The sequence below is a fragment of the Cetorhinus maximus genome, chromosome 2, assembly GCF_964194155.1.
Source record: "Cetorhinus maximus chromosome 2, sCetMax3.hap1.1, whole genome shotgun sequence".
Lineage (NCBI taxonomy): Eukaryota > Metazoa > Chordata > Chondrichthyes > Lamniformes > Cetorhinidae > Cetorhinus > Cetorhinus maximus.
Window position 1 is genome coordinate 40,743,696 of NC_135880.1, and position 14,161 is coordinate 40,757,856.

Sequence of the window (14,161 nt, forward strand, 5' to 3'; positions counted from 1 at the left end):
CATGCAAAGATTAATATTTGCACTGCAAAGCTTAGAAGAAATCGGGTTGCCTTTAACATGGAACCAGTTCAGACAGGGTGCAGGATGAGAGATAACCCGCTCACTGCCTTATGTTTCAGGCCCGGGTGTTTTAATTCCCAATTAAATGCTGTCAGTCCCCTTGCCATCGGGAACGTTAGCATTTTGCATGAGGCTCCCACCTGAGCTCAGCAGGCACCTTATCCCCCATTTACTGTTGGTTGTAAATGTAATTAAAAGTTCATAAAAATCAGAAGCTCGCACTAAGGGTATGAAGGAAGATCTGCACAAAATACAATGACCTATTACTGATTAGTAGCTTAGGTCAAGTGAAAATAATATCAATAAGTGCAGAGAACTTGTTCAAACGTTTTGTATGTTTCTGTATTATTTTCTGATAAGAGAAAACAGTACAATATTTTTGAAATTAAAAATGAATATTAAAAATTAATCAGACAAAATATGAATATCACAGTAAAGAGGTCACCCTCAAATCTATATAGTCAAAATTATAATTGTATTAATACAGTTAGGATTACATTGGAAAGAAAATGGGAAATGTACTATTAAATAAAACATGTCTTTGTATCTGGATATTTGACTCTTGAGAATTTGAGTTTAAGCCCAGCCCAGTATGACCAGTGGATGACTTTTCTCTGTTCGTTAGCAATAGATACAAGCCCACGGCTGAAGGCCGCCTATAATTCACCACCAGTTGGTAGTTTGATTCAGGTCACAAGAGGAACTACAGTAGGAAATGGAGATTTCACACTGTTTAATGTGCCTGTTTTTCTGCGGCTGTAGTTAGGACATTTGGGTGGGAGTGTCTTTCTATGTTAAAGGTGTTGGATAATACAATGTGCTTTTTTGTTAGCTTAGTATACACTCCTGACAATGACATCCAAGAGGAGTTTGCTCAAGCAGACTGAAGTGTGAAAAATACAGTGAATTATTTCATAAAAACAATGGCCTGGAGTTTCTGCTCAATTGTACCAGTTATTTCTGTGCAACTGCACCAATCTCACCGGAACCAGCACAAAAGATCGTGGAATTTAAAGTGCATATTGCATTCTGCACAAGTCAAGTTTTCATGATTGTTTGTGCTTGTTTTAATAACATCTTGCTAAAAGATGCCCTGTCCACAAAACTGGTAACACACCATTAGAAGTTCCTGCTAATTGCACACATTTGCAGACCTTCGAGGGGACTCCAAATATTAAGCGGGAACTGTTGGGTGCAAGGACATTGCTAGGTACATTTTTAAATGGTTTTGAATTTCTTTCTCATTTACTAAGAAATGCACTAAGAAACTCAAACACTTACCTTGTTTTGTAGTCGCAGTTCGGGCCATGGGGTTTCTGTGCATGCGCCACCTGGGGAATGGCCGCACATGCACAGTTTGGGTTTTTTGTTACATAGCGTGGGTCTTTCACATGTGTGCTGGCCGGGAAAGGACTGCACATAACGCAGTCATAACTTACGCTCTCTAGGCTGGGAATCGACCCCGTGTACATGCGCAGAAGGAAAGGAAGCAAAGAAGTGATACAACGCAAAACTGCACGTCAGGTGACCTGGAACCAGGTTGCCAATCGGGAGCAGGTGTCCCAAGGAGCAGGACACAGGGAGGGGGACATGAAGAAGGTCCCAAACCAAGGAGAAGGTCCCAAAAACAGGGAGTGGGATAGAAAGAGGTCCCAGAAGAAAGTCCCAGGCGGGGACAAAGGCAGGGATCAGAGATAGATCCCATTTAGTCAAGATAAATGACAGGAGCAGAGAAAAATACTCCAAGTTAAAGAAAGAGCTGCGAGGGGCAGACATGAAGCAGAGTAGGCTTGAGAGAAGCCTGAAAATATAGGAGGCAGCCAATGGTTGGTGACTCCTTACTGCAGACCCTTTTGCAGCAGTGGTGTTCTACTTGGCATGGCCAAAGATCTAAAGGTGTACCTGAAAGGTGAAGCTTTAGTGTGCTCGGAGATCCAGGGAAAACAAGTCTTGAAGGCGAGATTGAAACCCTGGAGGTGGACCCTTGTTGAAGCCATCCGTGTGGGAATGACATTTGGAGAGGATTCCAAGGCAAGTCCTTCAAATGTGGAGATCGGAAACTCTTGTGATAAAGACAGAGTTTCAGGGAGACTGGTTGGTTCACTGTGTGACAAGCATCTGGGTGGGTTGTTGAGAAACCCATAGGATCTGCTTTGGTCACATCTGTCATTTACTTTGGAATGTGGTGTGTCTGTCGCCATTTGGTTCATATGTACTGCATACTTACCCTAAATGTTAGAGTATAAGATAGATATGGTAAATTGTTTTATCTTTCCAAGTTTGCATGTGTCTGTTTGGATATAGCTGGGGTGGAGGAATAGTGAATATTCGAATCATTTCCTTGTGTTTGTATTGAGATCTTTCCAGCCTTTTTGTCTGGTGTAATATAGTTCATCTTTCTTGTTTAATAAGTGTTTATTCTTTGTGTTAAAAGTTCATCAGCAGGTTCCTGTGAATTTGTTCAGTAACTTTCCACCACAGTTCTGACTTGTCCAGTAGTAACATTAGGTGGGATCATATGACTGGAAAATACTTTTGTATTTTTTTTAAAAAAAGAAAAAAAAACTTGCAATAATATAGCATTTTTAATGGCCTCAGCATGTGCCAAAGTGCTTTACAGCCATTGAAGTACTTTTGAAATGTAGTCACTGTTGTAATATAGGAAACATGGCAGCTAATTGCACACAGCAAGCTCCCATAAACAGCAATGTGATAATGACCAGACAATCTGTTTTTTGTGATGTTGATTGAAGGTTAAATATTGGCCAGGACACCAGGGATAACTCCCGCTCCTCTTCTTCATGATAGTGGCATGGGATCTTAAATGTCCAAGTGAGAGAGCAGATGGGTCTTCGGTTTAACATCCCACCCAAATGATGGCAGTACTGACAGTGCAGTACTCCCTCAGTACTGCGCCAGGGTGTCAATCTAAACTTTTGTGCTTAAGTTCTGGAGGGGGCCTTGAACTCACAGCCTTCTGACTCAAAGGCAAGAGTGCTGCTCACTGAGCCACACCTGACAAAATAATCACTTTCAGTAATTTAAAATCAGGTTACTCGCAGATGATGGATTGACACTGATTTAAAATACTTAACTTTTGTGATAAACCCATTTAGAGCTGCAAACCATTAAGTTTACCACTCCAATTTTTTTTAAACACATTTTAAATTCTGTCCAGCTACACTGTTTCATGGCAGATTTCGTGTTCAGCAATATGCAAATGAGTTTGAGTAGAAACGCGTGGGGAGAAAAAAAAAAATCAAAACAGGAATTGCCAAATATGCCCAAAGAGGAAACTCTACCCCATTGTACTGAAACAATGGAAATGATATTGTTAGGGTGGGTCTACCTTCTTAAGATAATATTGTTGACACGCGTACTGCAGTTACTGAGAAACGCACAACTAAAAACAAATTTCAATTAAACCAGATCAACCAGTCTTGCCTGACATACATTTAGCCGACCATCACAAACTGATGAATTATACTCCCACATTACAGCCAATAAAGGCCACTTATTTATGATTTACTTGGAAAAAATTACGTATTTGTCCAAAAAATTGGTACTATGACAAAAATTTGGTTCACTTAGTCACCATACATCTGCAGCGCTGCCAACAACCTGTTAAAGGCTTATATACTCTGTCAATTCACAAGTTTAAGCACTAATTAAAATCTCAATATTTTAACTTTTAAATGAAAAAGCCCCATTTAATGCCTTGGGGTACTTTATTACATTATATCTAGCATCTTCAAAGTAAGATATTGTCATTATTACAATCTTATCCTCAAGTATTTATCTGAAAGAACAAGCTATGGTATTCCTTTATTTTTTTTTAAATACAGCATGTTGGAACTGAACCTGACAAAGATGTTGTACATTTCGCTATCCTCTCTCAGAAAATGCAACTAAAATACTGGCCTCAATCAGAGGCCAAACACCTCATTGGAAATATAACAAATACTCCTAAGATTGCAGAAACAATTTTTTTTTTATTCATTCACTGGATGTGGACTTCGCTGGCTGTGCCAGCATTTATTGCCCTTCCTTAGTTTCCCTCGAGAAGGTGGTGGTGAGCTGCTTTCCTGAACTGCTGCAGTCCCTATGGTGCAGGTACACCCACAGTGCTGTTAGGGAGGGAGTTCCAGGTTTTTGACCCACTGACAGTGAAGGAATGGAGATATATTTCCAAGTCAGGATGGTGAGTGACTTGGAGGGGAACTTGCAGCTGTTGGTGTTCCCATATGTCTGCTGCCCTTGACCTTCTAGATGGTAGTGGTCTTTGGTTTGGAAGGTGCTGTCTAAGGAGCCTTGGTGAATTCCTGCAGTGCATCTTGCTGCTGTGCGTTGGTGGTGGAGGGAGTGAATGTTTGTGGATGTGGTGCCAATCAAGTGGGCTGCTTTGTCCTGGACAGTGTCAAGCTTCTTGATTGGAGCTGCACTCATCCAGACAAGTGGACAGTATTCCATCACACACCTGACTTTTGCTTTGTAGATAGTGGACAGGCTTTGGGGAGTCAGGAGGTGAGTTACTCATCGCAGGATTCCTAGCCTCTGACCTGCTCTTGTAGCCACAGGATTTATATGGCTAGTCCAGTTCAGTTTCTGGTCAATGGTAACCCCCAGGATGTTGATAGTGGGGGATTCAGTGATGGCAATGCCATTGAACGTCAAGGGACGAGGGTTAGCTTCTCTCTTGTTGGAGATGGTCATTGTCTGGCACTTGTGCGACATGAATGTTACTTCCCACTTGTCAGCCCAAGTCTGGATATTGTCCAGGTCTTGCTGCATTTGGATATGGACTGCTTCAGTATCTGAGGAGTCACAAATGGTGCTGAATATTGAGCAATCATCAGCGAACATCCCCAGGTCCATCATAACCTCCCTGCTCTTGGTATTCAGTGCCTCGACTAATAAAGGCAAGTATCCCATATGCCTTCTTAACCACCTTATCTACTTGTCCTGCTGCCTTCAAGGATCTATGGACATGCACATCAAGGTCTCTCTGATTCTCTGTACTTCCTAGAGTCCTACCATTCATTGTGTACTCCCACACCTTGTTAGCTCTCCCAAAATGCATCACCTCACACTTTTCAGGATTAAATTCCTTTTGCCACTGTTCTGCCCATCTGACCATCCCATCTATATCATCCTGTAGTCTAAAGCTTTCCTCCTTGCTATTTACCACACTACCAATTTTTGTGTCATTTATGAATTTACTGATCATACCTCCTACATTCATATCTAGATCATTAATTTACACTATACCCAGCACTGAACCCTGCAGTATGCCAATGGACACAGGCTTCCAGTCACAAAAACAACCTTCGGCCATCACCCTCTGCCTCCTGCCACTAAGCTAATTCTGGATCCAATTTGCCAAATTGCCCGGATCCCATGGGCTCTTACCTTCTTGACCGGTCTCCCATGCGAGGTGCACTACCCTCATCTACACACCTAGCCACCTCCTCGAAAAATTCAATCAAATTTGTTAGACATGATCTCCCCCTGACAAAGCCATGCTGACTATCCTTGATTAATCCTTGCCTCACGAAGTAGAGATTAATTCTATCCCTCAGAATTTTTTCCAAACGTTTCCCTACCAGTGATGTTAGACTGACTGGCCTATAGTTCCCTGGTTTATCCCTCCCACCCTTCTTGAATAATGGGACCACTTTAGCTGTCCTCCAGTCCTCTGGCACCTCTCTTGTGGCCAGAGAGGATTTGAAAATTAATGTCAGGGCCCCTGCAATCTCCTCCCTTGCCTCCCGCAGCAGCCTGGGATACATTTCTTCTGGGCCTATTTCACCCCTCTCCTAACTATACTCAGTTCTGCTGAAGGGTTGTGAAGACTCGAAACGTCGACTCTTTTCTTCTCCACCAATGCTGCCAGACCTGCTGAGTTTTTCCAGGTAATTCTGTTTCCACTTTTGCCAGATCCTGTCTTATATTAAAATCGGCCTTCCCCCAATTCAGAACCTTTATTTCTGGTCCATCTTTGTCCTTTTCCATAACTACCTTAAATCTTACTGAGTTATGGTCACTATCACCGAAATGCTTCACCACAGACACTTCTACCACTTGCCCAGCTTTGTCCCCTAAAATTAGGTCCAGCACCGCCCCCCTCTCTTGTAGGACTTTCTACATGCTGGCTTAAAAAGCTCTCCTGGACACATTTTAAGAATTCCACCCCCTCTAAACCTTTCACACTTTGTCTATGCCAGTTAATATTGGGGAAATTGAAATCACCTACTATTATTACCCTATTATTTTACACTTCTCTGAGATTTGCCTACATATCTGCCCTCCTATCTCTCTCTGATTGTTTGGGGGTCTATAGTGCACTCCTAGCAATGTGATTGCCCCTTTTTTGTTTTTAAGTTCTACCTATATGGCCTCATTTGAGGAACCTTCTAGGATATCATCCTTCCTTATTGCAGTAATTGACTCCTTGATCAATATTGTGACACCACCTCCTATTTTACAACCCCACCCCAGAAAATTGAGCTGCCAGTCCTGCCCCTCCCTCAGTCATGTCTCCATGATAGCAATGATATCATATCCCCATGTGTTAATCAACAACCTCAACTCATCTGCCTTACTCGCAAGACTCCTTGCATTAAAATAAATGCCATCCAGCCTTGCCATGTTCCCTTGTGCATTAACTTGACTATATATACTCTGCCTTCTAGACTGACTTGGTTTTTCTTCTATATTTGTCTCTACATCACCCCCTACTATACCTCCACTCCGTATTCCATCCCCCTGCCAAATTAGTTTAAACCCCCAAAAGCACTAGCAACTGCTTTTCAATCTGCTACCTAGCTCCCTAAATTCTTATTGCAGGACCTCATCCCTCTTTCTATCTATGTCGTTGGTACCAATGTGAACCATGACCTCTGACAGTTCACCCTCCCCCTTCAGAATGCCCTGCAGCCATTCAGTGACATCCTTGACCCTGGCTCCAGGGAGGCAACACACCATCCTGGAGCCACATCTGTGGCCACAGAAGCGCCTGTCTGTACTCCTCACTATTGAGTCTCCTACCACTATTGCTGTTCCTCTCTTTCTCCTCCCCACTTGTGCAGCTGGGCTCTGGCTGCACTCCCCAGAGGAACCGTCACTCCCACCGTTGTCCAACACAGAAAAACTGTTCTTGAGTGAGATGTATTCTGGGGCTTTCCTGACTACCTGCCTGCTTCCCTCCTTCTGACTGGTGGTCACCCATTCCTTCTCTGACTGCACTTCCTCAAGCTGTGGGGTGACCACGTCTAAAAACGTGCTATCCACGTAACTCTCAGCCTCACAGATGCATTGCTGCGCCTCCAGCTGACACTCAAGGTCCAAAACGCAGTGTTCAAGCTGGTCAAACCAGTGGCACTTACTGCAGATGTGGTCATACAGACTGCTAGGAGCGTCTAAGACTTCCCACATTCTGCAGGCCATGCAACACACGGGACTGAGCTCCCCCAGCATATCTTTAGTTAAAATACTCTTACCCTAACTTTAAGCCAAGTAGAAAATTATTTAAGTTTCTTTCTTTTTTAAAACAAAAGCTAGAACTCTTACCTTTCCTTAATGTAACTTTAAAGTAGAGAAAAACAACTTACCCACTACCTACCAATCAGTTCCCTGCTTTGCGCTGATGTCACTTTCGTCAGCCTTTTCGAATTCTGGCGGGGTTCCTTTTGGGGTTAGCTGCTGCTCTGACCAGTTCGATCTGGGCCTTGACCCTCAGGCTTTTATTGAGAAGCTCCGCTGGAGCCATTCACCCCCAGGTACGCTCCACTCCATTCCCACTGCTGCTCCGACTGTTCAGTATTAATTTTTACATATGTTTAGGACATCTTTTTATTAAGAGGCGTAGGCATGGGACCTCCTCACTGAAATGCAGTGGCACAACACTTTGATGTACCAATGCATGGCACTGTAAAGCCATAGGACACAGATTCAGTACGCTGGTTAGGAAACCTTCCCACAAGGAAAAGTGATAAGTTGGTGTGGAGTCATTTCTGAGCGAACTTTCTAGTCAGTCCATTGAGGTAATGGAGGATGTTACTGATATGCCCACTTGAATATAATTGGTGCTAATTTGAGTTGATGACAGATTTTCCCCCCTGTCCACCCCAAGGAGAGCTGTAAGTTCACCAACAGGATAACAGGAGTAACATGTCATACCTTAGACTAGAGGAAAAACACAACATCGATCTTAAGAGAAACCACCATAATTAAATAAAAACAAAAAACTACCGCGGATGCTGGAAATCCAAAACAAAAACAGAATTACCTGGAAAAACTCAGCAGGTCTGGCAGCATCGGCGGAGAAGAAAAGAGTTGACGTTTCGAGGACTCGAAATGTCAACTCTTTTCTTCTCCGCCGATGCTGCCAGACCTGCTGAGTTTTTCCGGGTAATTCTGTTTTTGTTCACCATAATTAAATGTTAAGGTAACAAAAGTGGAAAAATACAAAGATTATCTTAAGCTTCGTTTCTAGTGAACCTGACTCTCAAAGCAATAGCTCTAAATTGACTCACCTCTTTCCATGCATAATATCTTTCTGCTTTGATGATCATATCCACAATAATGATGTGGTTGACTCTTGCTGCCACTCCCAGTGGAGTTTTACCTTGCTACAAGACAAGAAATTAGAACTTGAAATATTTAATTCTGTAAATTGTACTTCCTGGACTTCTGATTATTGACATTATAATATTTAGCATCAGCACAAGCATATTTGATGCATTTTTGATCAAACTAGTAGTAAATAAACAACCCAAGTACTCTATTTGCTTATCTATTCACTTAAGCAAGGAAGTGATAATTACTATAATTTTAAATATCTCTCAGTTCTTGGGCAATCTAACTGATCATTTCTAAAAGTGACATGTTACATCTTTCTTAGATTAAATGCAAAATATAGTCTGCTTATATTAACATGCGTAAATGTTTTATATAAAATATACATACAAATAGGCAAGCATATGTAACCTATACATACTATCTATCTCTGAGACATTTATAGCCATATAGAAATCTTCCATTAGTAATACAAGAACACAAGGTGTGAATGCTTGGATATCATGATGGATTAATATGCTGCCCTTTATGAGGTTGAATTGTATCCGGGACGATGGGACAAAGCTCTCCACTGATGTCCGAGGTTCCATGTGACTTGAGTTTGGGGCAGTCCCATCGGTACGAATGACAACCAAACCACACAAGCAATACATACAGCACGAACTGACAGTTAACTAGCAATCTTACTCAATGAGGTAATCAGGGTGACACATGTTGCGTGATTTATGTTGACATATCCCATAAAGAACATCCATCCAAAATACATAATCCACCTGAACTATAATTCCAGTTATTTTTTCCAATCAAGTCAAATGGCTCCTTCTATCAGGAAATGCAAACCATTCCAAAAACACCACGGGCAGAACTTTTCACTGAGTGGGCGGGAGCGGGCCCGACCCACTCGAGCTTATAACAGCGGGTGATGATGTCGGGCGAGCATCCCGTCGTCATCGCACACTCGCACGATATTTCGGTCGGCGGGCACACGTGGGTGCTGGAGCCGTGCCCGCCATTAATTAAGAGGTCAGTTAATGCCATTAAAATATCAATTGATGCCGATTTTTCGTTGCCCGTGCGATTTCGTGCTCATCACATGTGCAAAATGGGCAGGCAGCCAACAATTTCAAAAACCTCATTCACAGGCGGGATACAAAGGGTCAGCAGCATTGCCAGTGTGAGTAGTGAGGAGTTCAGCAGATAGTTTGCTGCTTGTGGCTTATTAGTATTTGGCAGCTTCACCTCTGTTCGGGGCTTCATTCTTAGCATTTCCAGGCTTCGTTTCAGGTCTCCTTTGTGTCTCCGAGGACCCCGGAGGACTCAGATCGTGTGGGCCCTTCCAGGTATCAGACAGCCTTCTGTCACCCTGGTAATGAGGATTCTGGTCTCCTCTGAGGAGGAAGAGAGGGGCAGGAGGGAGAGGAGGCCAGGTGTCCCAGTGCAGCTTCCAGGGGAGGGACCTGTGGGAGGAGAGGCGCAGGCACAAGGGGCACAGGGCCAGCAGGAAGTCCAAGGTGCAAGGGGCCACAGAAGATGCCACTATCCTTCTGCCAGGGTTTATAGGCAGCGATGCAGCCTCAATATGTCTGAGGTGCAATGCTGAAGGAGGCGCCGCCTCTCAAGGGAGACAGTGACCTCCATCTGTCAGATGATTGGGCCTGAGATCATCTCCAGCTGTGTGGGTGGACACCCCACGCCAGTGGCTCTGAAGGTCACAGTGGCCTTCAACTTCTCTGCCTCCGGCTCTTTCCAGGGGTCAGTGAGGGATCTGTGTGGAGTCTCCCAATCAGCTGTCCATAGTTGTGTGAAGCTGGTGACAGAAGCTGCTCTGTTCTTTCATTCATTTCCCTACGGATGATGCAAGCCAGGCTGAGTGAGCCAGAGGCTTTGCAGCAATTGCTGGGTTCCCCCGCATCCAGGGTGCAATTGACTGCACACATGTGGCCATCAAGGCGCTAGCGGTTCAGCCGGGTGCCTTCATCAACAGGAAAGGATTCCACTCCATGAACGTGCAGATAGTGTATGACCATAGGTGCATATTCTGCAGGTCTGTGCAAGGTACCCTGGCAGCTCCCATGACATGTACATCCTGAGACACTCCCAGGTGCCGAGGTTCTTCAGTGCTCCAGCCCAACTGGATGGATGGCTGCTGGGTGACAAGGGCAATCCCCTGAAAAGGTGGCTTATGATGCCTCTCTGCCACCCAAGAACAGAGGCAGAGCAGCATGTTAACAGGAGCCATTGCCTCCACAAGTGCGGTGATAGAGAGGACAATAGGTTTTCTGAATATTTGCTTCCGATGCTTGAACTGTTCAGGGGAAGCACTACAATACCCCTCCGAGCGGGTGTCATGGATAGTGGTTTCACGCTGCGCTCTCCACAATCTGGCACCGGCAAGGGGACCCACTTGAAGAAGAGGATCTTGACGCAGCTCCACAGGCCACAGATGATGAATCCAGTAGTGAGTCAGAAGAGGAGCACGGTGAGAACGCTGAGGGCGTGGAGACAGACCTCTGTAACCTCCAGGGAGGCAGGGATGACTTGATCCAATGCTCCTTCAGCTAGGTTGCCAGATAAGCATTACCACCTCATGCCAGGGCTGCCGCCTCCATCCCAGATGCCTGAAATGGCCCTTTCCTTTGACCCCAAAGTCCATTCAATGCCTGTGCAATAAACTTTCGAGTCACCCACGTCCAGCATTACATATTGGTGTACCCTGCACCAAATTAAATATAAAAGGTGAAGCATACTCAGGCCATTATGACAAAAGAAAATTTATCTCATGTTCATAGTCAAAACGAATTAACAAAACCTTCTCTGGTCTTCAACCCCAGACCAGTAAACATAAACAAAACATTGCACAACAGAAGATCACCCATGACTAGTCCCCCTTGTGCTCATGGTGCCTTAGACTTTTGCATGTGCCATGTCTTGGTGCCCCCTCCTCACTGGCACCGGCATTGGAAACAGCCTGCTGACTCTGCTGTCCTGTTGGCCTTGATGACCTCGCCAATCGTTCTCTGGCCAGTAAAGCCTGTGCTGGCTCCGCCTGGGAAGGAGTGGCCAGTGCCACAGCTGGCATCTCCCCAGTCGCCGGAGCTTCATCAGATGTGACGGTCACTGGCAGAGGGGCAGAGGAGCTGCTGCCATCATCCAGAGCGCCCTGAGAGGAGCCTACAGAGAAAACAGGCACCTCGTGCACCAACGTGAGGTTGCTCTAAACCTCCCTGCTCACTATTGATGGACAGGCACCTAGCTGGGATACTGGGTGCCTCATCCGTCTCCCACATGAACACTGACCACCTGAGGTCATTGCCTGTGTGAGGTCTTGCAGGTCCAAGCGCAACCCTCAGAACCCCTGATTCTGTTCCTGGAGCTGCCAATCCATGAGAGTCACCATTCTCTCAATGGAGGATGCAGTGTGCTCGGCCATGAGGGTCAACACAGTGCTGATGCTCCGCATGGGCTCCTCCAAAACAGAGACCATGGCATGCATACCCTGCAAGATCCTCCAACACATCTTGCTGGGCATCCATATGCCGCCTAATGGACAACTCCAGAGGCTAATCATCAGCCTTCAACTGAGCATCGTCCTGGTCTCCAGCAGTCCTCCCACTGCCAGCACCCTGGGCACTCTCTGCCTCCACCTGCACCTCAAGCAAGTGTGAAGTGCCCTCACCACTGTGCACCAACATTCTAGACGAAGATCTAACGCCCACCAAGGTGCTGGTATCTGCGCTGGTGCCTGGTTCAGAGAGTGGGTGTGACACAGGTGCATGTGGAGCCTGGCGCTCCTCTGGCGTCAGGGGTGGGTCTTCGGGGTCCTGCGATTGATTGCGTGGTGGCAAACCTAAGGGAGAACAAGGACATGTCATTCATTTAAGTCATCACACTGTCACTGTGCCAGCCAGGCACCCTGGTGAGACAATGGAGATCTGCATCATGGTGCTATTGTCTTTCAATGATCCATGGGGAATCCAGTTTTGCAGCTCCCATCAATGATGAGACAATACAAGAATGTTTGCACCATCCGAAACTCTCACCTTTGTGCACTGCACTCTTACCTTCGTCTGACACCCTAGCCTCTTCGTGGCCGGTTGACCGAGGTGCATGGCGCCTCTCCAGCTCCAAGGCGTCTGCTCGTATCTGGTTAGGGTTAGGAGGTTAGCGGGGCCTCCGCCAATCCGCGATCTTTCAATGTTGTTATAGGCCATTTTCTCCTAAAATGACAGACCTGCAGCGCCATTGCAGACTGGTCAGCCCCACCTGAGGAACACCTTTGCAGGGCACATCCAAGTCGTGGCCCTCGAGCCACAAGGCACTCAGGCCAAGCAGCCAGGACTCACCCCCTTGGCCAGCTGGCACTCAGACTCCAACACCCCTGAGCTCCACAGGGGGACAGACAGCCCTTAATACTTCAACACACTGATCCATGCCAACACGCTACTCACCCTTCCTGAGCGCAGCAGGTCGTTAAACCTCTTGCAACACTGGACCCAGGTGCACCACACATCATGGCTGCTGACCAGTGCTGCCACCTTTTCCCATGCTCTCTTGGTGAGGTGCGGTGGCTCCTCCTTCCATCCCTGGGGACAAGAGTGTCCCTCCTGGCAGCCACCTCCTCCAGGAGGACTGCAAGGCACTCATCAGAAAACCGGGGAGGTGGGGGGTGCCGAATGCCCACTTGACCTGCCCTCCCATCTGGCTTCTGCAGCCGCATTTGAATCCTTAATTCTTAATCTCCTGTTGACAACACTAAAGATGTCTTTGTCGCTGCCGGCCTTCCAGGGCCTGACTGCCAGATTTAAACTAGCTGCCAGGTTACCATTGGACCCGGCAGTCGACAGGCCCCCCTCCCCCGCCCCTTCCCGACCATTGGGGAGCTGCCGTTCGAGCTCGGCGGGCCTCAATTGGCAGTGAAATCGCAGTCGGGGGCCAATCACGGGCAGCGGAACCTTTCCCAGCCACTCCCAGGCACACCAATCCCGCCCGCCCACCAAACTCAAAATTCTGCCCAATATCTGTATGTGCAAATTGCCTCTCCCATTTGGAGAAGACAAAATAGTTATGATGGAATTTCCTGAAGCATCTCAGTGGAAAAGAACAAAATACACAATTTGCCCTTCTAATTATTATTATCTACATGTTCAGCATCTCCTGAATGAAATGTCACTTCCCTTCTGTGTTAAAGCCAAATCTGTATCCTTGTGCACCCTTTGGAATCAGAAATGCATCCATCTCTGTTTGAGTTCATCGATTTCCTCCATTCAAATCACTATTCTGTGATTTACCAGCCCTCGGTGCGGTTACTCCTTAATTGATATTTGATATTCCATTTCATCAATTTGTTATTATATGGTAGAAATGGCAGAGGGCACATCTACATAAAAATTTAACATACTCATCACTATTTTAATGTACGTGCTTCAGGCAATAACCTGTTTAAAACAAATGAAATAACATGAAGAAATAGCACAGAAAGGAATTTGGTATAAACACTTTAACTGTTTAACCCTACACTTGCTTG

At 45.6% G+C, this 14,161-nt stretch overlaps 1 protein-coding gene across 2 annotated transcripts in view; it reads right to left on the reverse strand.

Annotated features, from left to right (window-relative positions):
• Positions 1 to 14,161, reverse strand: part of LOC144693697 (uncharacterized) — a 111,587-nt gene that overhangs the window by 50,654 nt on the left and 46,772 nt on the right. For both annotated transcript variants that reach the window (XM_078563609.1, XM_078563616.1), the window contains exon 12: positions 8,595 to 8,690. In XM_078563609.1, coding sequence (XP_078419735.1) covers positions 8,595 to 8,690 — 96 coding nt within the window. The remainder of the gene's footprint in view (positions 1 to 8,594; positions 8,691 to 14,161) is intronic.